The 25,732-nt window shown below is 41.0% G+C and overlaps 1 protein-coding gene across 1 annotated transcript in view; it reads left to right on the forward strand.

Moving 5' to 3' along the window:
• LOC106639460 (uncharacterized) overlaps nucleotides 1–25,732 on the forward strand; it is a 79,496-nt gene that overhangs the window by 22,993 nt on the left and 30,771 nt on the right. Inside the window, exon 6 of the mRNA XM_089598241.1 lies at nucleotides 557–664. Coding sequence (XP_089454367.1) covers nucleotides 557–664 — 108 coding nt within the window. The remainder of the gene's footprint in view (nucleotides 1–556; nucleotides 665–25,732) is intronic.

Here is a 25,732-nt window from a genome sequence, read left to right on the forward strand (position 1 = left end):
AGGGGGTAAACCTCCCTGTATACCCATACGATCGTAAACGACCAAACCACCCACCTCCCCTGCACCGAGGACATTCCAAATCCAAAAGTGATTTATCACACCGTCGGCCCCGTTCCGCGAGAGCCATTTCACTTTTCGATCCGCGTGACAGCGAAAATCACCTTACCCCCCCCCCACTCGGTCGATCTGGGGCACATACAACTCCGTGCACTTGTACCCATAGCCAATAATCTCGATTGCTTTTTCGATTCGCCGCGCACAACGACCCCCGATATCATTGAACCTTCGATACAACGAGATCCAAGGTGTACATGAGTACGTGTAACAAGTAAGGTGCTCGTAAATCACGAAAAGCCATACCGATCGGCGGAAAATCGTGCAAGTGCATTACGTGTATTTTCTCGAGCGCAGTTGCAATCCACGATACGGTTCGCGTACACGTGCTTGTTACATCGTAATCTTCGTTTCAAAAAGGGGTGGGGTCGATTAATCCGCAAACTAATCGTGTAGATCGTTATTCTATATGTGCGTATAACATATATGGGTGATTTTACAGATGGACGAGATACAGAGCAAAGCCAGAGAGATCGAGAAACTAGAGAAGCTGGTCAGTCAGAGGGACCAGGTGAACGAGAAGCTGCTTCGGTCCAGGGAGGATGAAAAGGTCAGTCTGCTTTTTGTTTTTTTTCCCTCCTCCCCGTGACGATCGATCGGTTCGCTGTTCCAACATCGTATCGCATTGATGCGTATACTTTGGTTATAACATGTATGGATGTCCTACTATGAATGTAAGGGACAATCCTCGATTGTTGTCCAAGTATAGCCATTGAGAGAGAGACTTATGTATAGGTACGTCAGTACGAACGCTTCTGCAGCGGCAAAAACATACGATACATGATCCGATCGTGAATCGAGGTCGACGAGAGAGTGCAACAGTACGCGTGCGGAAGCGGGCAGCTGCGGAAGAGGAGGCCGAGTTGTCTGCTCGTTCGACCCGAGTGCAGATGCGTTCCCAACCAACGGGCCAAGAAACACTTTGATTCTACAACCGATTTGCTCGTCCGCGAATTTATTTCGTACAACACTATACGGCGCATCTATACTTTCTTTCGATGGGCCAGCAGTGCTGTTAGAGCGCGTTAGCTGTGGAAAGTTTGTAATATGTTTTTGACCCCGGTATACTCGAAGCTTCGCATTTGAACGAGAGTCCTTTCCCCCAGAGTTGTGCAAAGTTGAGCGGTACGTGCATATATACGTATGTCCAATACTTTAGTTTCACTGTACATCGTTATACATCGAGATCCAAATGTTTACCCTTACCCCACTCGATGAGAACACAAGTGTATACTCATTTGACGACCGACAATTGTGCGTCTAATTTACTCGTCTCTTCATTCTCCTTTATGCTGGCAACCAAAAGTGTCAACTGTAGCGCAAACATGTTGCGACAAGATGTTTTGCGCGATATTTTCGATACATTGTCTAATTGCTCTCGAGGTTTGAAGTCTTGGGTCATCACAATGCTCCGATGGATTGGATGGTGGAGACACGGGGACTCCCCTTACGTTTTGTCCAACGGTTGGGTCCACGTAGTTTTTGGGTGATTCTTCTTGTTAAGCTGTTACCGAGTCACATGAAGTTAGCGATAACTATGAGTTACAAGGATTAAAGACGAAGCTTTTTTTGCAAGTGAGTATGACAAACGAATGTAACGAATGGGCGTATGGGCCCTAATGCCGATTTGGAGTCAAAAATCGTCGCAAAACAATACGGTATATAAAGTAGTAGCGACAACAAAAACCGGTCCCCCTCTTGCAGGGGAAGCAATTATACATTCCCGACCAAAAGTAGGCCACTCGCAAGTAATACCAACATTTATCCATGTATGTACGTACGCTTATTATCGTCCATACTCGTAATACCTGCACGTTGACGCGATAGCGCCTACCTCGAATGTACATTATAATGTATACTTAAGCTCACTTGGTCTCTTTGACCCGTTAGGAAAAAAAAAAAAAACCATTGACCTACACCGATGCTTTGACTGCACATATATACGAACAACATATAATACGTACACATTTTATATATATGGTTAAGTAGTCCTCGGGCGATTCAAGGCTGACCGAAAATTAAAGCTCCGTGTGTATAGGTACGAAGCGCGACCCGACCTCTCTCTCTCTCTTTGCTTCGTATTATTATGCCTAATACGTACGTACGGTGTAATTTATACAACAAGTGGCGATGGTATAATATATGTGTACCGAAAGTATAGCGTGTATGTAATAACTTGATTAAAATACGAGCGAGCGCCTCCGTATGCATCAGTTGTTGCAGTATATCGCGCTGTGGGTCATATCGATCGGTAAGTATAAGTATATATTTTACAGCGTCGAGAGATTGCGGGGTGTATATATATGTATGTATGTATTTATTTATACGCAAGTACGGCTTTTCGAGTGCAACGATCGCACTGCCGAGTAGGTACTTATACTTCTTCGATATCGAAGCGCGTCCGTTTTATTGTTGCGCCCCGGGGCTTTGAAATTCAACCGGGTGCCCGACGTGACGATATATTGATGACGATCGGGAACGCGGACGATGGTTTTCACTCGCTCGAAGCATCGACTTTGTTAACTTTTTCTTCCCTTTTTTCTTTTTTTACCAATATTCATCACGATTTTATATATATTTGTTTTTTCATGCTAACGATCATTTACTTTTTTTCCCCTGGTAAGGTGAACCGTTACTTAACAGATGGCGTGGAAATTATTGCATCAAAAGTATCTGCAGGTGTGCTGTGCCTTGGACACGCATAATTAGGCATCACGACTGTGGGAAAATCATGTAAAATTATCGCGCGTAAAAATTACAGTGTAATTAATGCATCAAGTACGTGGTAATAACGGCGAATCTGATGAGATCGAGATATGAAAATCGGCAACTCTTTGTGTTCGTGAAAAAAAAAAAAAAAATAAAAAAAAAATTGACGATTAAAATTTATCAGACAACCAATAAACCAATCATGAATTTTGCATACAAGACGCAAGTGTAGACCCAGAAAATAAAGGCACACACGGTGTGTACAGGGGGATGAGAGAGGAGAAAGAAAGGAAGAGAGCGGTGGCGGCGAGCGGCTACTCTCGGCGGCATCAGGTATATAGGTATTATATATGGTGGAAAGAGTTGGAGCACTGTGTGCCTGCGGGGAGAGCGCGATATCGGTAGTGTACGGCCAGGTGGTGGTGCGCCGTGTACCTTTAGTCTCGCGTCAGACGTCGCGATGAGCATAAGCTAGCGCCTTGACTGTGTCTTGTTTGTTTTTTTTTTCCCCCTTTTATTTTTACTTTTTGGTTTTTTAATTTTACCATTGGGACTTTTATTTCACTGTTTTTTCCTTTTTTTCATGAAAAAAGTGACTGATCGGTATACATCCGTACAGCCTGTGCAAGGTGCGTGAAAGGACGAAAGGTTGTGCCAATTGCCGATTTTGAGGTGGTGTTTTTTTTTTTTTTTTTTTTTTTTTCAAGACTAAGGGGTTGACGGCATGAGATGATAAAAAGTGAAGGTGCATGGCTCGTGTTGTATGAATTCTTCAGGACGACGCGCACCTGATGGGGTTCGCGTGGGACGAGGTGAGATTATGGTTCTTTTTTTTGGTGTCGAATTTCCAGTATACGTACTTATTATAATCCACCGAAACCTACACGGTGTATACGCAATTTTTATTTTTCTCGGCTTGTACTAAATTTTAAAATTTCTTCTGCAAACATCTTAAAAAAGTGACGATTTAGTGACAATTGTCATTAAAAAAAGAAAAGAGAAATAATTTGACTGGTGTTGACAAAAACGTATTTACTGCTGTTGGAAAAAAAAAGAAGACAAACAAACACTTTGATGATCGTGGCTACCGTGCTACGCGCAATTTGCATGAAACAGTACTAAACTCTCTCTCTCTCTCTCTCTCTCGATGTTCCTCGTTTTTAAATTCACTTTGGCTACTGATCATTGCCTCTGACGTTTCTGTTAACATATTGAGAGAAAGAAAAAAAAAACATGAAAAAAAATCCCCTCCCCCAACGTATTTCGTATACAATGTTTTGCATAAGTCTACATTACCATAAATTCAGGCGTCGCCGGATCCTGCGTCACGATAGCACCGACCAGCTGCATTGTAATCCTGCACTTTAACGCGTAAAGTATATAACAGAACACGGCAAGCGTGCACATACGTGGGTGTTTTTAATTCTTTTTTTTTTTTTTTTCCCTGTGTGCTTACATATTCGAGTTTTTTGTCAATATTTATACAAAAGTGCGTGTCATCGGCGAACGCATTAAAAATCGCGTAGCTTACCGATTTACTTGATACGAAATCGGCGTTTCTTTATTCAATATACCGCGAATCATCGTTTGCGTAAAAAAAAAAAAATTACTTTCAAAAGCCTGAATAGCAGAAAGTCTAGACGCACAAAACAGCTTTCTCGTATCGGTGAAAAAAAAAAAAAAAAAAAAAAAAAGAGGATGAATGAGATCACGCATCCGAGCAAAACTGTCTCTCGCGTACCCCATCTTAGGACCAGCAGCAGCATCAGATTTCTCTCATCTATTTGCTTACATATGCCCGTGCAATTTCTCCGATCGGCAATGCACGTATATGTATGCAAGTATCCGACACGGACGCTTATCTCACGCGTGCAAGGTACATATACGTATTCACAAGTATAGTAATGTCAGGGTCGGCGGCGTGGGAAAATCGGCGTGCCGGACACAGTCGATCGGTCGTCCCCTTCCCTCCCCGATATAGAAAGTCGTGCGATCGGACCTTTGCGATCTCAGATATGTATACACTTTTGCATGTCTACAGGTATAATATATAGGTACATATTATTATAGACAGCGTTCACGTAGTACAAAGACACGTGTGGTTTATTCTTGACCTAAAAAAAAAACTCAATAAATCGGTACGTATACAAAAACTAGGCGCCAACGATTACATACCATTGCGCATCTTTTTTTCTCACTATCATTTGTTACTTGAATCTTTCCATCTTAGCTGTAACTCTCTCTACAATTTGTACAATTATTCTTACGCTACCGATATTATTGTTTGTGCGCGAAGGTACATACACGTACACCTTACTCTTTTGAGGTGCGATTTCTACAATGTAAATACTGTATATGATATAGGCGGGGGGGGGGTGGCGTTACGCGTCGACGACGACAAGCAAATCGCAACGCGAGATCTCCGTGTACGGGTGTATGTACATAAATCCACGTATATGTAGAAAAATGTTATGTACATTGCACTTATACAAGTGGAGCCGGGGTGCAAGGGGAGAGGCAATGATACACCCGAACGTTATCCTCTTGAGAAACGATCGTCTCTTGCACGGTATATATACCTATAAGAATAAGGAGGAAGAGCAGGATAAGGATTATATGTATATATACGTGTGCGGGGGAAGGAGAAGGAGGATGTGTGAGTAGGTGTACGTGCACTCTCCCTGCAGCTTTTGCGGTCGTGATGATGATACGTATATATGTATTGTGCCCTCTGCGCGTGCATATATATATATATATTGCGTGTGTATGACGTGTAAGAGGAGATTCTTTGGAGCCGCGGGTGTGCATATGTGCGGTGCACGATATGCACCGGATACTATATAGTTACGATCCCGCGATGCCCGTGTTTTCTTTCTTTCTTTCTTCCTTTCTCTCCTCACTGGTATTTGTGTTAATGGTTTTGTGTATCGCGCTGCTGATGATTTATTATAATGCGGATGGTTTGGTAGGTACGGTTGCTGAGAATCGGTGGGGGGAAGGGTGGGAATCGCGTCTCTGTTTGGAATAATACGGGCGAGTGAGGAAAGTAAGATTTTTTTTTTTTTTTTTTTTTTTTTCTTTCGACGAGGATCTATGGACGTTTGAGCGAAAAGTTGGAGCAATGGGCGACAAAACCGGCTGGTTATTGAAAGAATCGAAGTTCGGGAGTTTATACTTTGCGGAATGAAGCGGAAATAAAAAGGTAGAAGACGAATGAAATGGTTTTCAGTTGGTGCTTTTTTTTTGTTTTTCGATAAATAATCGTGAATCAGAGAAGCAAACGACAAATTGTTGAAGCATAAGTATCGGAAAAAAGGACAAATGAAATACAGCTGCGATTGGAAAAGTGAGCAAAATTGATTATTTTTTTTTTTCCAACACATCCTGCATCACCTACTCTATATGTAATTACACACAAAAATAGCATCTACACGTGATGTTTTCTTCAACTTTCGCGAGACACATATAATTGGCAAAGAAGTACGGAATTAGCTTTCACCGCAAGGTAAAATCCAGGAGTAGGTGAGAGAAAGAAAAAAAAAAAAAACAAAAAAAAAAACGTATCTCTACACAACAATAGAGGAGAACACCTCTTGCGCAAGAGATTGCCCCTCGCAATACACACATATGTACAATACCTACTTACAGAAAACCATCTCAGATAGGTATATACATGTATATATATGTATAGCTTCCTCTTCTTTCACGGTCAAGTTCTTCGTTTCGTTTCTTTTCGTATGTACATAGGTATGTATGTACGTATACATATCTACATGCAGTGCACCTCTCCTCTTTATCTCCGTACACCATAATATATAACTAACTGCACTAACTCACTGTTGGTTTCTTGCTCCTCTTGCAGGAGTAAAAGGTATGTTCCTATATATATCCATGGGTATAAATATATACCTTATTTACGTATATAGTGCAGAGAGGTACGACGATAAAATGGTAAGCTGGTCTCCCACGACGCCTCGTAAAACCCGCTCTTTTCTTCCCTCCCCCGCCCCCCGTCAACTGTAAGTGTATATATGTGTAGCTGCTCCGTTTCGCGAAAATCTCCTTTGGTAATTGTGCATGTACTTACTTACTTACTTGTCGAGTGTTCCGTTTGTTTCGCGCAAAACCAAGGAGCACACATGGAGTTAAGTCGCTCGGTGCTCCAGGGGTTTCGCCAATTTTGCGGCAGGCGATATTTTCCGCTGTTTCAAGGGATAACTTCTCATGTGCAACTGACCAATACGTACGTTTTTTTTTTTTTTTTTTTTAATTTTCAGCAACCAAATAACGGAAGCTCCACGGTGTAAAACTCGGAGGAGGATTACATACACATCCTCTTTGTTTTTTTTTCCTTCCTTCCCGCGTATCGTTAGTTACCGATGGATCTGACGGGAAAAAAAAAAAAAAAAAAAAAAATTATAATAATCTCTCTCGCTTGTACCTAATGACGCCTTCTATGGTAAATTGGATTACGTACGGAACTACTTTCGTTCGCTCGCGGATTTAAGCACCTACGCGGTATGGCTGATGGTTGTAATGTAATTCGGCGCTGCTTTACTTAAAAAACACGGTAATCACGCTGATGCCCGTAACGCGTGGGAAGTTTCATCGAATCTTCCGTACGGGGCGTTATAATTACCGCGATGTAGGTGGATTTAATTAATTTGCCACGAGGAATATTATGGGCGTGTATTTCGTGAGTACATCGTTGTGGCTTTAACATTACAAAGGTGAACGCGAAGAAAAAGAAAACCGTGTCTCTGTGTTAAAGAAGAAGCTGAAATCGTTTCAACGTCGATGAGCGAAAATTGATAAAGAATGCTGTGCTCGTTACATGCCTTTGTCGATTGTGAATTTCAAGACCTCAATTGTTTACCATTAAATTCGTTCTTCACGTATATTATTTATATGTCGCTGCGTTTGAAATTATGTAGTCCAAAGGTGGTGTGGATGTGTTGATGAAAATGAAACCGTCGCTTTGAGCGCAAATGGAATTCCGACTCGTTTCGAATGACGTTAGAATGGACGCATGTAATTGGAAATTGTCGCCGCGCGCGACTTTCTGTTTGCGCTAACTTTGCGTTGAGCTCGGAAAATATTACATGTACGTCGATGATGCGGTGAAAAAGAAAAAAAGGAAAAAAAAAAAGACCGGAGGCCGAAAAATTTGGTCCGGACGATCGCGTCGACGCCGACCGGATGAAAGAGCGCCCGGTGGTCTCGGGGACTCTCGCCAACATCGGAGAGCAGTGGCCCACACACACGCGCGGAAAGGAGATCGCTGCTCCCGGCGTATAACCGTTCCGTCGCTCGATTGGCCTCTTCGAGCTATACTCCGTATACGTGTATATACCGATTCTTATCCGGTTTTTCAGCGAAAAAGCCACTGAAGCTCAGTGGTGTCCGTTTTTTCTTTCTTTCTTTCTTTCTCTGGTTTGTCGTGGATTTTTACTTGTCCTTTCGTTTTCGAGTGTTGAGTTGCATGTAGTCACACATTGATTTTTAACACTCCATTAGCATCAAGTGTTGAGTAGCACTACAATGGGATTTCGATTGAGAGACAATAAATTGTAATTGCGCAAAATATATGTACATTCCTTTTACTCGAGGTTGTTTTTTTTTTCTTTGTTGAAAAAAAGTGTAAAAATTTGTCATGGCGGCGTTGATGTTGCTGTCCATTGTGTCCACACGTTACCCCAACTCTACTTGTACACGGAGACACGTAATTCAACACTCATCTCAGAATGAGCTGTAATTGCCCTCCGACGATTATGATTATCACGCGCGCAGACGCGGAAATTAAGCATTTTTCGTTGTTGTTATTTCCACATCTCTCCTTGTACACGAAGCGACCAATTTATCGTCACAAGTAAAAAATAAAGGCACACATGTAGGCAGAAGACGCCGCCTCTCCACGCGCCAACACACATCCAAATTCTTCCTCGAACTCCGAAAGGTGTCTCCGAAAAATAAAGAATCCTCCCGCTGACACCGACCGACCAAGAAAGAAAAAAAAAGAAAAAAAATGATCTCTCGAAAAACGGCGCGCGTTAAACAAGTTATCCATATTTATGTCCCGATCAGCGGTACAAATAATTACAATAAAGGAGGCGACAAAGCGCGGAACAAGAGCCGCCGCCAGTGCATACACATATACATAGCTCGTACATGAGGGGGGGGGAGGGTGTCGTTTGTGTATAGGAACATTTTACTGAAAAAAAACTCGTCGCACGCATATATTATGCTTATACATTATACCCCATACACCTACGAATAAACATAATAGATATATATATATATATATATATATATATATATATATATATATATTCACCTGTCCCTCCTCTTTCGGATGGTCATTTGTACACATCTCTCTCTCTCTCTATCTCTATCTCTGTGCTGCGAAGGGAAAAAGGAGCGAGCGTCTTCTCTTGCGTGAGTCATTTAGAGACCGATGCACAATGTACATAGAGATACTGTGGGTGGTGTAATTTTCGGTGTGGTTCAAACGATATCTACATTACGAGGAAAGAAGGAAAAAAAATGTGACCAAGAATCGATGGCTCCTCCTCCCCCCCCCGCGCCCCCCATGATCCTTGTGTCACTGCGGCAAGAGTCAGCATCAGGTAGGCATATATTTTACACACGCAGGTATGCGTCGCTGGTGGTAATACTCTCATGATGCGTTCAATAAGTCCGGCTTTGAGGATTACATGTTTGGCCGGCGACGATGCGGGAGTCGCTTTAGCACTGGTGGGGGGCCGAGGGGGGATTACGGCACTTTGTGAGTGTGGGTATTTTTCTTCTCTCTTTTTTTTTCCTTTGAAGTTTGTCGCGTGACTTTTTCTCTTTCGAGAGGGCCTAAGCTCTTTTTTTTTTTTTTTTTTTTTTTTTTTTTGACCGGAGATACACATATTAGCTTTCTCATGTTTCGTCCACTTGTTCGATGGGGGTACACCGCTGGTGGGAGAGCTCTGTTTTTTTTTTTTTTTTTGTGCTTCTGGAGAGCGTAGTGACACGTTGCATTTTTTGTAAAGGATTTTTTACCGGTAAGCTTGAGATTTTTTTACTTTCGGTACTTGGAAAATGTAATCGTTCAATCAACGTGCTCTAATAAAACAATGCCCATAACCCACTCTCAATTATCACAAACAAGATCGTCTCAAGTTATAACTTGGATTTCACCACAAAATTACGCACTTACGTGACACTTTTTCCAAACAAGCACAGTCGGTGTTTCTTAAATGATATGCATACAACAAAAAAATATGACAGTGCTTCATTTTTGTGTGCCATACATAATATATATCCCACCAGCGGTCGATGTGCGAAATACCACATCACCGGGACGTATGGGAAGAAAATAAAAAAAAGTTTCTCGTCCAACTCTCCGGTACAGGGGGCCATTGGGCCACCAAAGCCCCGAGGTGATGGGGCACCGGGACTGTAGTCTTTATACAGGCATTTTGCCTTCTTCTTCTTCTTCCCATGTATCAGTCGAGTCGAGAGTCTGTTCCAATAAGCTATACACACGACATGCAAATAAGCGAGTCCTGTTCCGCGTAGGATTACGCTGCTCGTCTGGATCTGAGATTCGAACAATGATACTTTTTCGACGGTACTTGCTTTTTTTCTTTCTCTACCATTATTTGCTCGACAATGGACGATTATGGGGGTTTTTTTTTTGTTTTTTTTTTTTTTTGTTCGTGTCTACACACGTTTGTTGCTTCTTTTGGTCGAAACTGATTTTTCCCGTCTGGAGACTATGCTTGTATGCGAAGAATAGCGTGTGGGTAGTTTTTTGAGATGAAGAGAAAATGAAGCGAGAGCTCCGAGGAAAAGGAAAGCTGCGACAGAACTGTTTCGTATGAATCTAACGTCGAGTCGCCGTGATTTGCGCGCGTAATATGTTAAATTGCTCATACCCATGATATTATGGTGGCTATGGTGTAATATCTGTTTCATTATCATACGTCTATTTGACTCGTCAACATAAATATTCTCATGGCATATTCATATTAATCATATTCGTGGATCGGATGGTAGAGACACTATAAATGATATAGTGACAAAAGCACCGATGTATTTACGTAGGCCTTTTTCTGTTAGTCGTGGAAGAACCAACAGCTCGTATGACGATTGACAAAGAAACACATTAGGCGAAATAAAACTTGAATGCGGGAGTCACTTGTTTTATTTCATTTTTTTTAATTTTTAATAAACGTAAGATATAATATTTGATTTGCTCTAGTAAATAACATCCAAACAAAGGCTAATGCGTTTCAATTATTCTATTAGTGGTATATGAAAACACCGGAGCTTTATATGGCGATAGAGAGCATCGTATGCGATACCCAAAGAAAGTTTGAGCCGCCGGACGGTTTTGCGTGTTGTTTGCCGATTGTAGTCCGAAAAATAGTTTTGTATTCGGGTCAGAGCCCATTAGAAAACTGAAGAAAAAAAAAAAAAAAAGGTTCAAGTTTCCCCGCGAGTGCGTCTGCCTCTATGTTGGAAAATTTAGCAAAAAATGTATGCATTAGCTCTCGTGCCAGCGCTCAGTTCGATGGTTTAATTTCTTTTTTTTTTTTCTCTTTCTCTTTAAAAAAAAATTCACCACAAACGCGAAGGCTTCTTTATCACAAGGAGGTCGGGTGGAAAAAAAAAAATCTCGAAAACTAAGTAAGGCAGGGAGAAAAAAAATTAATCTCTCAAAAAGACTCTGTCCATTTCTCAAAGAATAAACGACAACACATCGTAATGAAACACAAGTCGATTCACGCTCCGAGTTGGCTTTTCATCACCACGACACAACAGAAAAAGCACCGCAGCGATGAAGTAATTCAGCATATCTTGCGTTACACACACGCGCGCGGACGCGAGTATCATCAGCAAAGGAGAAAAAGCATCAGGAGGGGAATCCAGAGAAAGGCAAGGAGACTCGCCCCGGCACAATGAATGTCGTATACACACACACACACACACACATATATACATAAATATACTCGCGTTCGCATTCGTCACGGATGCACATCTTCTCAAAGTGTTGCTGCACGCGCCACTTTTCAAACAAGTACGACTTTCCCGACTTTCAAGGGGCACCTTTGGCGCACATGTAATGCGGTGGATCCCTTCCCTGAGCACAGATATACCTACACGCGGCTGAGAAGCCGATGGACCGCCAGTGTACTTTCATTCGTCGCATTTCTAGTAAGCATACAGAAAAAAGAAAAAAAAAAACATGACCTTCCAAGTGGGACAGCACAATTATATTGTCCCATTCGAGTTTCGATGTCCGATTATTACCCCCCCCTCGTCGCGTTCGGGGACGCATTTTCTCGAGAAAGCTCGAAGAAGAAGAAGAAGAAAAAAGATACTTATGCCACGCGTCATTATGACCACTCGCGGTGGATGAAATTAACCCGTGGTATACCTATACGATAACGTCATACTATACGTACTCGCTTGGGCAATAACAATAATCTATATAATACGTCGCACCTTCCACCCGATAATTACGTGTATACTGCAGTGTATGGCTCGGAAAAGCGTTCTCTCGAATAAAACATCCTAGTCCTCCCTCTCTCTCTCTCTCTGTCTCTCGAGTCGAATAAAACACTCCTATATATATACGTAATGCGGCTTGTAGAGTTTTTTTATTTATTTTTTTTTTTCGCAATGTGCAACAAAAAGAAGAGCCTCGCCTCTCTCTCTCTCTCTCATGGTACACCAATCCAATGGCAGTGCAACTCCCATTCATTATTCTTTCTCTCGATTCCCCTTCAACTCGGCTGTGCTTGTACACCAGGAGTGAAGCGAGCGTGAACGAAAAAAAAAAAAAAAAGGGAGACTAGAACGTGCTCATGAGCACGCGATGTGTGTTTGACACCCATTTGACGAAAGAGGTGGGGAACAGAGAGAGGCCCCGTATATAACTGACTTCTATAAGGGTATGTACGTACATATATATGTAAGGATAGTTACGCAATTCGAGGGGATAAAAAGATAGTATATAATATACATGGGCATACGTGCGCATGTCGAATGTTACTGTGGGTAACGCGCGAGGGGAATCATCGAGAGATACCGAAGCTCGTTCGCGATGTACATTACATACATGTACACATTAAGATTTCTCAAGACGAGTTTCATATTTTTTTCATTGCTCGGTGCGAAAGACACTTGTTGATATTGCATATCCATAGGATGTATAAACATGAATCAAAAATTACAGATCAAGACATCGAGCTTCCATGCATACAGCTAAAGTGCGGGGAGCTCCGACTCTGAGCTGTCAAATGTTGTTCGACACCATGTGATTTTCAGTATCCTCGTTTGTAGCGCAAAATATGGTGCGAAACGCAAACGTGCATTGACATTACATCAAAAGAACTAATCTATCCAAACTGTGCCTTTTTTCCAATGGCCAAATTTTTGCAATTTTATACCACAAAACCCTATTTCAACCAAAAAAATTGCGACTTTTCAGGGCAAACCATGTCACTGCTCTTCTATTTAAGATTACTAAGGAATTTCTCGAAAACTTTCTAAAAAGAACACGTTATACGAGCATCAACCGAAGAAAAGATACTTGCAAAACCACTAGCCGCCTAATGGCTCTTTCGAGTAGTTATCTCTCGAGAAAAAAAAGAAAGGTAAAAGCAGTACTTATAATACACTCGTTATCGTTGAAAACACCGCTCGAGTGAGCAATAAAAAAAAAAAAAAAAAAAAAAAAAAACAAAAAAAAAAAAAAAAAAAAAGGCCTCCGTTACTGTCAGGCTCACTTTGCCCATAACTATTTGGTAAAGACCGGGACGACTTGCATACCGATTCGACGATGAGTACAACTCTCCTGTCTCGCTCTTGTCTGGCTTTTGTTCGGTGCCAGTGTCATTGTGTTGTGTGCGTTACCGATTTTTTAAACAATATGTCAATGGATTCAATTTTTACTCAAGCTTTTTTTTTTTAATAATAAAAAAATCGGTAAAAAAAGACAAATGATACCGCCGTAAATCCAAGTGCGGTTGAATTGTTGGGCTGGATTATTCATGCTACAATGTAGAAATAAGGAACTGAACGATTTTACGCGCCTTGGAAAAAAAGTGTAAACAGATAAAAAAACAATTCCAAGGGACGTGCGTCACTAGCCCGACGATCGGTAAACTCAAGCTAATGCTCTTCTTCCTGTCGTATTTTTAGCTCCACGTTGTTGCGTGTAAATGCAACGTGTGTACACTGCAAGCACCCACTGATCGGCTCATCGTCTTCACTTCCCCCTGAATCACTCGTTCCGAGGATGAAACCGAGCCCGTCGGAATTAAAAAAATCGGCGCTCCAAACTCACACGAAGTGAAAACAAAAGTACATGTTTGTTTGGTAACCCGGTACATGGTACTGCTACGTTCATCGATCGCTATCAAAAGCGTTACAAAGAAAAAAAAAAAAAAAAAAGAATATCGTCTGCCTATGCAAGTGCAGTTGCCCAACGTTTATTGTACGCGTTGCATTCGTACATTACACACGTACTACGTGTATGTGGCTTTCAGAAATGAAACCGATCGCACTTGGCGAGAGAATCGCAAACACTCGCGCACACGATACCCGATCTTTTTCATTTTTCAATCGACTCGCCCGTGTATAAACATGTCAAACTGAAACTCAACTCGCAGCTACGGAGCAAAAACAAAGTCGTAGGATAAATTTGTCCCCTTGAGCGCTAAACGCGCGCTCCGAGGTAAATTTTACAACTCGTTAAAAAACACAAATCAGCCTAAATTATACGCGCTAAATAAAAGCCGCTTTCGTAATCGAGCGTGACATTTGGTTTTCAGGCAAATTAATTTAAATTTCGCGCGTGCTTATGACAAAGTCCATACCCATGGGTATACCGTTGATATTGCTTTTTCCCAGCGATTGGGTAACCCGATTCCTCGACTATACTCACGCGTGGCACCGCAATAAACACCCAATTATGCGAAAGGCGCAACTAATTTGCAAATAAAGCAGAGCACCGCTACCGCCCTTCCATCGCGTTCTCGTTAGACAATTAACAAGCCATTGCACAATCCGAGCGACGCTAGAGAAAAAAAAAAAACGAAGGCCCCGAGTCTCTCCAGCCACGGAGAAGATGTTACAGAGCACTTAGCCCCCCTCCTCCTCCTGCCCCCTCGTGCAGACAAAGAAAGGAAGAAACGTCGAGCCGTTATGTTACGGGCTCCACGGGTCCTTTTTACGCATCGCCGAGAGATAGAGAGAGGCAAATGAAGCGTGAGAAAGGCCCGAGTGATTTTCGCACGCCCACTAGGTAACGCAATCTAGATTCAAGCCATATCACGCAAAAGCTGGATGAATTAAACAGCTACCGGTTCTTCGTCTTGGAATAATGCTCATCCCTACATTGCCCATCGACTAAGTATATATTTGATTGGTTTATCGAGCATTTGTTCGCCATCGCGTGGCTGGGGGAGCTTTGGAAAAATTTTGTTTTTCCGTTTTCGTGGGGCCCAACTTGAGCCGGTGACAACCGGTTCATTATACCTCTATCAAAATGTGTATATACCTACATCCATTAGCTGTGCACGATCCCGTTGCTCTACACCGTCCAAATTGACTTGTTAACAAATTTGAGGGGAAAAAAAAAAAAAAAAAACGTGTACAAAGAGAGAAGGAGAAAAATTCAATCCCAATAACGCATCCACGGACACACTGGTGTTTAGAAAGTGCCAAAGGGGCATAAAAGCCGTGTTTATCTTCGTCCCAACGGTGCGAACGATCGTAAATTAAGCCGGCAACCACCGGCATGTGCCATTAAAACACACGCACTCACACGACATTTTCAATAGCCCACTTGCGTAACGCATCTTTTTTTTTTTTTTTTTTTCAATACATTCAAATATCGCGCCTCACCACTTTGATTCTCGTGTTTATATATCTCTGTCCCTCGGGCGCCTTGGAGTGGAAAAAAAGACTCGGACGACGATAAGCCGCTAAAAAACACATTCGAAATCCGGAAGTCGTCTCCTCGGGGCTCTTTGTGCGCGTATCGGCATTCCAAGCTAAGTGTGTGACGTGTGCCTATCTGCAGCAGGTCCTTTCCACGAGTACGGGAGAAAGGAGAAAGAGTATACCCGACGACCGTTAAGTTTTGGTGATGGCCGACTTTTCGCGAAAAATGTTTTTGATCGAGGAAGCTGATCAACCCAAAGTACTTATCACGTCCAACCGATTTTTTCCGAGCGTACGATAATGCAGTCTTTTCTCTAAAGTGGGCGTTTAACAAAATTGCAGCGAACTTTTCCCGACTTTGGTTGTCAGGGAGAAAGTGCCTTTTCGCCACTCCATACATAAAAAAAGCCCACTCGAAACTTGAAGTTTTAAAATAAACCGTGCTAAAGTCACACGCACGTCTTTTTCGCACAATCTTTGTAATGATCGTCTTTCGTTGGCAACTATTGCGCCATTCGATTGTATACATCGGACTCGCACAGTTTGCTCGATGCCGAGTGGGAAACAAAAAAAGTAGGCGAGTTTCTCCATATGAACACGCTCATCGACTGCTGCTACTGTTGTTACCATTACCTTTTAAGCATATATACCGCGTGTGTGCAAACGTTTCATTCGTCAAGCGAATTTTTTTTTTTTTTTTTGCTTAGCACCAAGCGAAAGACAATAACAATGATAATAACAATAAAGAGCACTTGTCGGCAGAAATGACGATGGATCGATCGGCCGATTGCGATCGCGATTCTTCGCACGACACCGAGCGGTGAAAGCTGTGTCTTATTATTGCAGGTCGTAATCGAAAAAAAAAGAAAAAAAAAAAATCGAATTTAGAGGGGAGAGGAGAGAAAATCGTGGTTCGGCTGTTATTAAATCGAACGAGATATTTTATCGGGATTTTTGTTTATGACCGCACGTATACACGGTCTCCGGAAAATTCGCATTTGCAACAGTGAGTGAGTGTATGTGTCTAGACGATCAAATTAACAGCATTGACGTTTTCTAAATTTATAATCCGAGTATATAAGCGCGAGTGAAATCGTAAAGGAAAAAAGTTGGAAAAATCGGTAAAAAGCTACGAGACTGTTTTAAAAATTAGTATTAATTTCTAGTAAATGTATAACTACACTCGAAGATATTGTATCGCGTTATTAAATTACGAATAATAATTGAGCAGATGTCGGTGCGGGCATGAAAATCGGTATGCCGATCGTCATTGAAATAAACGATTCACGAGAGACGCGCAAGTAGACACTCAATCATAAATATTAATTAAAGACAAAAAAAAAAATAAATAAATTGCACACTGCGTGCAGTGTCGTACATAGTAAGTATGCTATCACTTTCTCCACTTCCCATTGGAAATCATACGTGCATTGACACTTTCTAAGTTAATTTTTTCGAGTCTACGATCGACATATCTTAAACAACACGCTTCCACTTGCTCTGTGCGCGTATGATAATTATATTCGAGTGAACAAAGAGGAGGAAAAAAGTACAACAAAAAAAAAGAGAAAACAACATCAGCTCTCTATAGGAATAGAAAACCCGCGAGTACTTTGCACGCAAGGCTTGTCCTTAAATTACAAAGTCATTATCGCTTTTCGCTCGTTAAGATGCGAACGAGGGGAGCCGCGAAGCTGCAACTATGTCGCGAAATCGGTACTGTGGCCCACTTTTACCGGTCAAGCTCGAGTTGGAGGAAAAAATGAGGAAGAAGAAAGGCGCGGTCAAGCAGCAATTCGAGCGTTAATTGGGTGACTCAATCGTTGGTCCAATCTCGTAAATCTACAGGGTAGTACACTATACCCGTTCAGTCCACGTATTGGTGAAAAAACTCTCGATCCAAATATTTATTTGGCGCACTTAACGATAATTAGTACACGTGATGCTCTCGACTGGACACGCCGAATCATCTAAAGAGCATCATTAAGACGGCACCGCGTGTTTGGAAAAAGAAAGTGATCAGCCCTCGAGGACCCAAAATCTTTTTTTTCTCCCCGTCTCCGACTCTCGGAGGAAGAAAAAAAAAAAAAAAAAAAAAAAAAAGAAAAAGAGGAAACTCTCAATAAGAAAACACACTTGACCTTTTTCTCAAGCATCCGAGCGCTCGATACACGTACAACAGGTGTGTAACGGATATTATACGCACACCACACACGCACATCTTTGAAAACGCGCGCGTGAAAGTCGCCCCATGGGGATCAGCGGAGGAGAGGCGACGACGACAACGACCGGATAAAAGCTTCCCGCGGAGAGAAGGACAGAGACAGCGACGCCGGCGGGCCTTTTCTTCAAACGACCTCCTCTCCTCTTCCTTACAACATTATGTATACGTATATATATACACATATATTTATATATACATATATACTTGCGCGCTGAAAATTTACGACCGACCGTTCGGACGCTGGTGCAGGTTACGCGCGTGTGAACACTATACATGTATATACGTGATGCCAGGGCTGCCCCGGGGGGGTTGCTATCGCTGATTTTGAAACCAAAGGTTTTTTTCATCCAAATAATTATACGAGGAAGGCACGATAATGCGCGATTGATTTATAAATTACAGCTGGACAATGGTGCTAAATCAAGTTGGAAATTTCAGCGGTCGCTGTTCGTCAAAGTGGCTTTTTTTTCAAATGAGAAATTAAAAAAAAAAAAAAAAAAAATATACCTTATATACAGCCGCAGCCCAAACAACAGGAGGGGAGTTTACTGCGCGAGCACTGGGTTATGGGAGCTCAAATTTCATTAGCGAGACTCTTGGCCGGTTGTAAAGTTGACGTGTGGTATGGGTTACAGGCTCGTGAATTTGCTACGAGTGTAACGATTAGCGGGTGTGGGTATATAGGCGCATGAACGTGTGATTGACTGGCGCTTTTGTATTAGGGTATATCTGAGCGCGGCTGGTGTCGATTTTTTTTCTGTTTTTGTTTTTATGGTGCGGCTACACTATACATCCATTGAAAACAAAGCTGGGGTGCGGGTATGACTTTGACGTTTCGGGAACGGTTTTTTGTGAAGCTTCCTTGGGACGCAGCTGGAACTTCATGGGTTTATTAATATTAGTTGTGAGCGTAAGTATACCTAAAGGTTACCAAGCATAAAAATGTACGATGATCAAACGGAAAGATATGGATGCCGATTTTTACCGATTTTTTTTTTCCATTCGAAAGCCATAAAAATCGGCAAACGGTTCGTCGGTAATTATACGTGCACGTCGAGTTACATCAACACTTTCCATTTGATAAATTTCAAGATTATCCAATTCCGCATAAAAACGACGTTCCGTCGTTCACTTTATATACTCGGGGAAGTGCCGATTTCCTCGTCCAATCGGCCTGTAGCCGAAAAACCATGTGCTCGTAAGAACTAAAAAATACCTACAGCGTTACAAACGAACCCACCCATCCACTCATCAAAGTAAAACACGAAAATCCTTACCGATCCAAGCCGATTTTTCCCGTATCTCCTCCTCACATGTACTCGCAATCGCTCACCGTCCATCTGTTCGGCTCTGTCCGTCACGGTCCGCGCTCGTGTACCCGTACATCACCAGGCAAGCGGCTTTCCTCGGATTTCACGCACTCTTTCAGCTTCCTGCTGAATCTTAAACAGAGAAATCGTCTCTGCACACGCGTGTGCGTTTCTTTATTTTTTTATTTATTTTTTTGCGCAGCTATTGCAAACGTGGAGCTGTTATATCGTCCCAACTTTTTGCTCCATTTCTACAAAGTGATTTTAATCACGAGTTTTCTCGCTCGAGCGCGGCAGATCGTATTATTACACGGATTGTACTTTTTCTCTTAGGAAAAGCCTGCGGTGTATACACAGATACGTGTGAATCGAAAATATTAATGTCGCATTCGCGAAAAAAAACAAGCGATAATCACGCAAAGCACGTGTCATTTATTATATGTACTATGAGCGCACGCAATCACCCACGTCCTCGTAAAAAGTAACTAGATCGTGAGAACGCGGTGTCGCTCCGTCTCGCGCTATATATCCCGGCTAGCAGCTAAATTACGCTTGTCTCTCTCTCTCTTTTTTTTTTTTTTTTTTTTTTTTTTTTCGCTCGTGAATCAGCCACGGCAAAACTATGAATGTTACTCTTTTACTGTAATTGATTATGACACTTGTATATGGTTAACGCAATGACTTCTAATGAAAATAACAGTGTATTATCCCTCTATCTCTCCTATTTTTTTTTATTCTAATGGTGCATTTTTTTATTATTTTTGTTTCAGGTGAGTTGAGATCCATGTATAGACTCGAGAATTGGATTTTTGACGATGCACGATCAAAGTCAGATGAGTATTTTTTCTCTTCATACAAGTAACTTGAGCAACTCCATCGATGACTTGTGCCATTATAGAGGTTGATTAAAAAGCATAGCATACGCGCGTACGCGCGAACGATTAGGATTTTGCAACTGTATACTGCAAAGCCTTGAATAAGTAGTATGACGACCCAAATAAACGTACCCATACGAAATTGTGCCACTAGAACTGTATATACACGACACAACGATTCATGGGTTCCTCTACTGTTTTGTATTGAATTTTTTTTTTTTTTTTCCATCCTATTATCACTTATTCATTACACTAGGGTACTGTGCTCGCGTGCGGTGCCGTTTCACCTCAACGGTTGTAAGCATTATGTACACGCTGATCCGGAGCGGAGATAATAAATACTGTAAATTTAACTCTCGCACTCTTTGACTATTCTTTTTGTACCATGTACATGATGCACACGTGCTTATTTACCTACATTTTTTTCGTGCTCTTGTTTTGCGCGACATTTAGCTCCGTAAAAGTTGTCGTGCACTTACTCCCGATACAAAGGGATTCTCACCATCGGGATGAATAAATCCTTTAGTTATAGAGTCTTAAAATTCACGGCAATAATCCACCATCGCGCGTAACGCAATTGCAGAGCGGTTCTCGCGAGCGACAACGTTTCCCTCCAGTGTTATCTTTGGCGAATGGCGCGTGCAGTTGTACCTTGTGTAGGAAAAAAAAAAAAAAAAAATTTCCCATAGAGGAAGCGTCTACGGCTCGTTGTGCAACCATTCAATCCTTCCGAGCACAAAAAAAAAAAAAAAAAAAAACCATCATGCGGGCTTGACACCTGTCCGCGACGATGAAGGAGAAAAGGCGGCGTTGCTTCTTTATGTAACTCACTAATAAAGATATACCTACAGTCCGAGCTCGTAATAGTGATGTGTGTATACATTATAGCGCCGGAGAGAAGAAAAAAACGGGGCCGATGCAGGGGCACGGGTGTACACTTATGTACATCTACTTGCAGAGTCGATCGCGATCGTTATACGCGGCTCTGTTGATCGCTATCGGTTTTATAAACGTGATTAGTGGGTAATGGATTGCGGCTCGCTTTGGAGTGTACCTGCGAACTTATTGGCTCGATGACGAGTCTGGGGGGAAAAAAAGTGAGCCAACCAAATTTGTCGAGATCGGCAAAACGTGGTATTGATGAAACGCAGCTGTCTCTCACCGAAAGTGCCCGAGCAGCAATTTGGGCTTTTGTTGTTTGGCTCGTCGTCGCCCCCGAGTGCAAGTGAGCGGAGGTACACCGATTTCGCATTCAAATCACAGTGTTGCGCCGTTCCTGAGATTCCAAAACCGTATGCATACCCCAGCAATTACGATCGGCGAAAACACGGTTTTAACGATGTCGCGCAACATCTGCTTACGCGGAAAAAAAAAAAAAAGATCGGCAACGAGTGAACGACCTAATCAAGCGACGCGAGCGTGGTTTCGCAAGGCCGAATCATCGTGAACAATGTATATTTTGCAAATCGCGGCAATTAGCTTCAACCTTACCCAGGTGTCCCGATGCTTTTTCTTTTCGTTTCGCTCGGCGCACGATCGGTCGAGAAAATCGTTATTAAAACCTAATTAGAATCCCCCGCCGTACTGACTATACGTTGGTCCCGTAGATTGGGCAGAGGGAACGAGAGATGACTGGCAACGAGGCAGGCTTTTTTCTTTTCTTGTTGTACAACACGTGTACCTTGTACTTATACCGGCTGACGAGTAAAAGTGGGACGCGCTTCCTCGACTCTCTTGCGGATCGAGTAAGGGGCGAGATGAAAATCTCTCGCGTAGAATGTACACTCTCTCTCTCTCTTTTTTTTTTTTTTTTTTTTATAACCACCCGCAATGGCACTTTGATTTCTTTCAATCGTCTGATTTTTGTCACAAAGAGTTATCATTGGATAAAAGAGGAAGGTATAGTAATGGAATCGATGGTTTTTAGAATAGTATGGTACGTATGGGTGCGTAAATGAATTTTGCAAATCGTAAAACGACGTTTTCACAGCTCGCTTGTCGCTTGAAATCACCATAAATTATTTCAACTGAACTATAAATGTTTGCAAGTGAGCTTATTTATTTTCTCCAAATGATATCGAGATCCATTGAATGGTCCATAAACTGAAATCGATCGACAACAACTTGAATTACCGTGATATACCAGCTAATTACTGTCACCTATATACTTAATTTAGCTTTCATTAAATTCCAATTGGTTCTCTGTAGAAATAGACTCTACATAATACATACATTGACGCAAAGCGAATAATATTTGTATGCACACAAAATCAATTAACTAGTCTGTGGTGTAAGTATAATTAAGCTCATATTATGTGAAATGAGTTATACATTTAGCGGAATGCGTTGTTGTATTTGAAAAAAGGCTCGATTACGATGGTTGAATTATACTCGGATACTTATGCAGCTCGGAAAGCAAGGTAACAAGTATAGCTCATTATTCTGAATAATTAATGTTTTCGCGTTTAACGTGAATTGCAATACTTGGGCTCTTTTTCGCTTGGATAACAAAGGAAAATTTTTACAACGGGACTTTGATTATCCATCGCGAAGGACGCGTCTACCTACGGTGTGCACGTGTATAGTATTATCTCGTGATATTGAGGTGCTTGATAATTATGCTGTGTTTCGACTGTATGCATCAAAGACAGTCCGATGTTGCTTGATGATTGCTCATTTTTCGAAAACAAACGTGCAAGTATGCGCTCGACCTTTATAAAAATATCTCATGTTGCTTCTTCTTGAAGAAAAAATTTTTTTATTTAACGCTGCGTTGATCACTGATATTGAAAAAAAAAACAAAGTTTGTGCAAAAACCAACTTACAATTCAAAAGACATTACTCGCTCGGCTGCAGCCCGTGCAAAATGTGCGCATGAATTTTATTAGAGCCATTGTTTCGTAACGGAGTCATTTGACAATTTTTCCAACGCCATAGATTGTTTTTTTTTTTTTTTTCAGACTACCCGTCGGTTTCGCAAGTCTTGAGGCCAAAATGTTTGACTCTCGCATGTATACGTGCACACGCGACAGGAAGAGGAGGCCCCGATCACGTCGCCTCTGCGTCCTTAATGGGACGACAATGGCACAACGCTATTATTATATTTTTGACTCGTACGTGAGTTTTAGAGGAGAGAGCTCTTAATGAAGTATATGAAAACTCGCATATGTGTCTCGATTGTCACGCGTGTATTTATAATAATAGTTGATGGTGCGAAGAAATATAGCCTTGTTACCGTTTTTTTTATCCCCCGCTAGGTTGCGTAGGGGAGAGGGAAGACGTCGATGTGCGTTGGAAAGTGACTTTTTATAGGTGCCATTTTCATCGTCGGTACTACGTTCGTCGTAGATATTTAATCTACTGTCACTGACGCATATTTAAAAAAAACGGGTAGTACATTTCCTGGTGTCGTATTAAAATTTTATAGGTAACTACTTAAGGAAGAGAGAGAAAGAGAGTGATAAAATGTTTGTTTTTGTCTACAATGTGCCATTTATCGCTGCTTTCTGTGGGTGAAATCTCTTGATCGCAAAATATCAATGGCATAACTATTAAAAGTTTATAGGGGTAAACGCACCATCTACCGTACACCCGTAAATTCACTTTATTTTGTTACCATGATTGTAAGACAATTTGATACTAAATATTGACTCAGTAAATTTTCAACTGTTATTTAGGATCTCAAGAGAGCACTGAAATTTTTTTGAGGTGTAAGAGCTTGTTAAAATGATTTTATAATAAAAATATGAAATAAAAGTCGTGTTCCTATTTCCGTACTGCCGTTCTCATTACCGGACCCCATCTACCGTACGCGTTCCTATTACCGGACCCCATTCACCGTTTGACGACAGATTTGATTATAACCTCACATTTTTGTTTACAACTGCATATCGATCTCAGTGCCTGCTACATAAATCACGATGAAAATGTCAAAAGCAAAGAAAGATGGAAAATTGAAAATTAAGGAAAAAACGCCAAGTCAATTATGCAATTCAAAAAGATAGCAGACAGAAAAAGCAAAAAAGAAAAACAATTACAGAGAGAGAAACAAAGATTAGAAAAAAAAAAAAAAAAAATTACGAAAGCAAGAAGAGAAGTTAAAAGCCATTGTAAAGAGAAAAAAAGTCTGTTGAGGAAGATGGACGAGACAGAAGTTATTAATTTACAAAAGCAGATTGGAGAACTTCAAGAGAAACAATTAAAATTAAACCAAAAAAGAAACAAAGATCCATCATGAGTAATTTTTGTAGTGCAAGTTATTCTTGAATATTCATAACATCGTAAGTTGATTACTATTATAGTCTTAAGCTTTTTTACTGATTTTTGTCAGTCTAATTAAAATATTTAAAAGCAATAATATCTCATGATATGAAACAGAAATCTTTTTAATGAATAAATTTTTTTTCAATAAATGCAAATAAGTTATTTCATATAAACAAGCAGTAATTAAACTTAGATTAGTTTCAGCTTAACGACAATTAAATCTATTAATACTAAATAAAACATCACTTGGCAAAAATTATTCAAGAATAACTTGCATTACAAAAATTACTCATGATGGATCTTTGTTTCTTTTTTGGTTTAATTTTAATTGTTTCTCTTGAAGTTCTCCAATCTGCTTTTGTAAATTAATAACTTCTGTCTCGTCCATTAAATCTTCCTCAACAGACTTTTTTTCTATTTACAATGGCTTTTAACTTCTCTTCTTGCTTTCGTAATTTTTTATTTTTTTTTTCTAATCTTAGTTTCTCTCTCTGTAATTGTTTTTCTTTTTTGATTTTTCTGTCTGCTATCTTTTTAAATTGCATAATTGACTTGGCGTTTTTTCCTTAATTTTCAATTTTCCATCTTTCTTTGCTTTTGACATTTTCATCGTGATTTATGTAGCAGGCACTGAGATCGATATGTAGTTGTAAACAAAAATGTGAGGTTATAGTCAAATCTGTCGTCAAACGGTGAATGGGGTCCGGTAATAGGAACGCGTACGGTAGATGGGGTCCGGTAATGAGAACGGCAGTACGGAAATAGGAACACGACTTTTATTTCATATTTTTATTATAAAATCATTTTAACAAGCTCTTACACCTCAAAAAAATTTCAGTGCTCTCTTGAGATCCTAAATAACAGTTGAAAATTTACTGAGTCAATATTTAGTATCAAATTGTCTTACAATCATGGTAACAAAATAAAGTGAATTTACGGGTGTACGGTAGATGGTGCGTTTACCCCTACGCGGGATCGTCATCGTCGTCGCACGACTGGATTTCATTGACAAACTTCATCCAATTCCTCTTTCCTCTGCAAGCGCGAGATTTTCTTCACGTCAAACGGTAAATACATGGATTTTTTTGTGTCCCTTTTACTTGTATGTCAAAAAAAATCCCTGTACTATACTTACTTTGTTATTATGGGGGGTGTAGTATGTAAAGGTGGCGTATACATCCACATGTATACACGATTTATGAAAATTATGGCGATTAGTCTTTACGGAAGCTATCGTGTGCACCATTTCCTTCTTTTCCCCTGAATTTCCTTACCGATCACGTGCTTTGAAC

This window comes from Copidosoma floridanum, unplaced genomic scaffold (genome assembly GCF_036245765.1).
Source record: "Copidosoma floridanum isolate Cflo_tuat_1 unplaced genomic scaffold, Cflo_Japanese_pri ptg000006l, whole genome shotgun sequence".
Taxonomy (NCBI): domain Eukaryota; kingdom Metazoa; phylum Arthropoda; class Insecta; order Hymenoptera; family Encyrtidae; genus Copidosoma; species Copidosoma floridanum.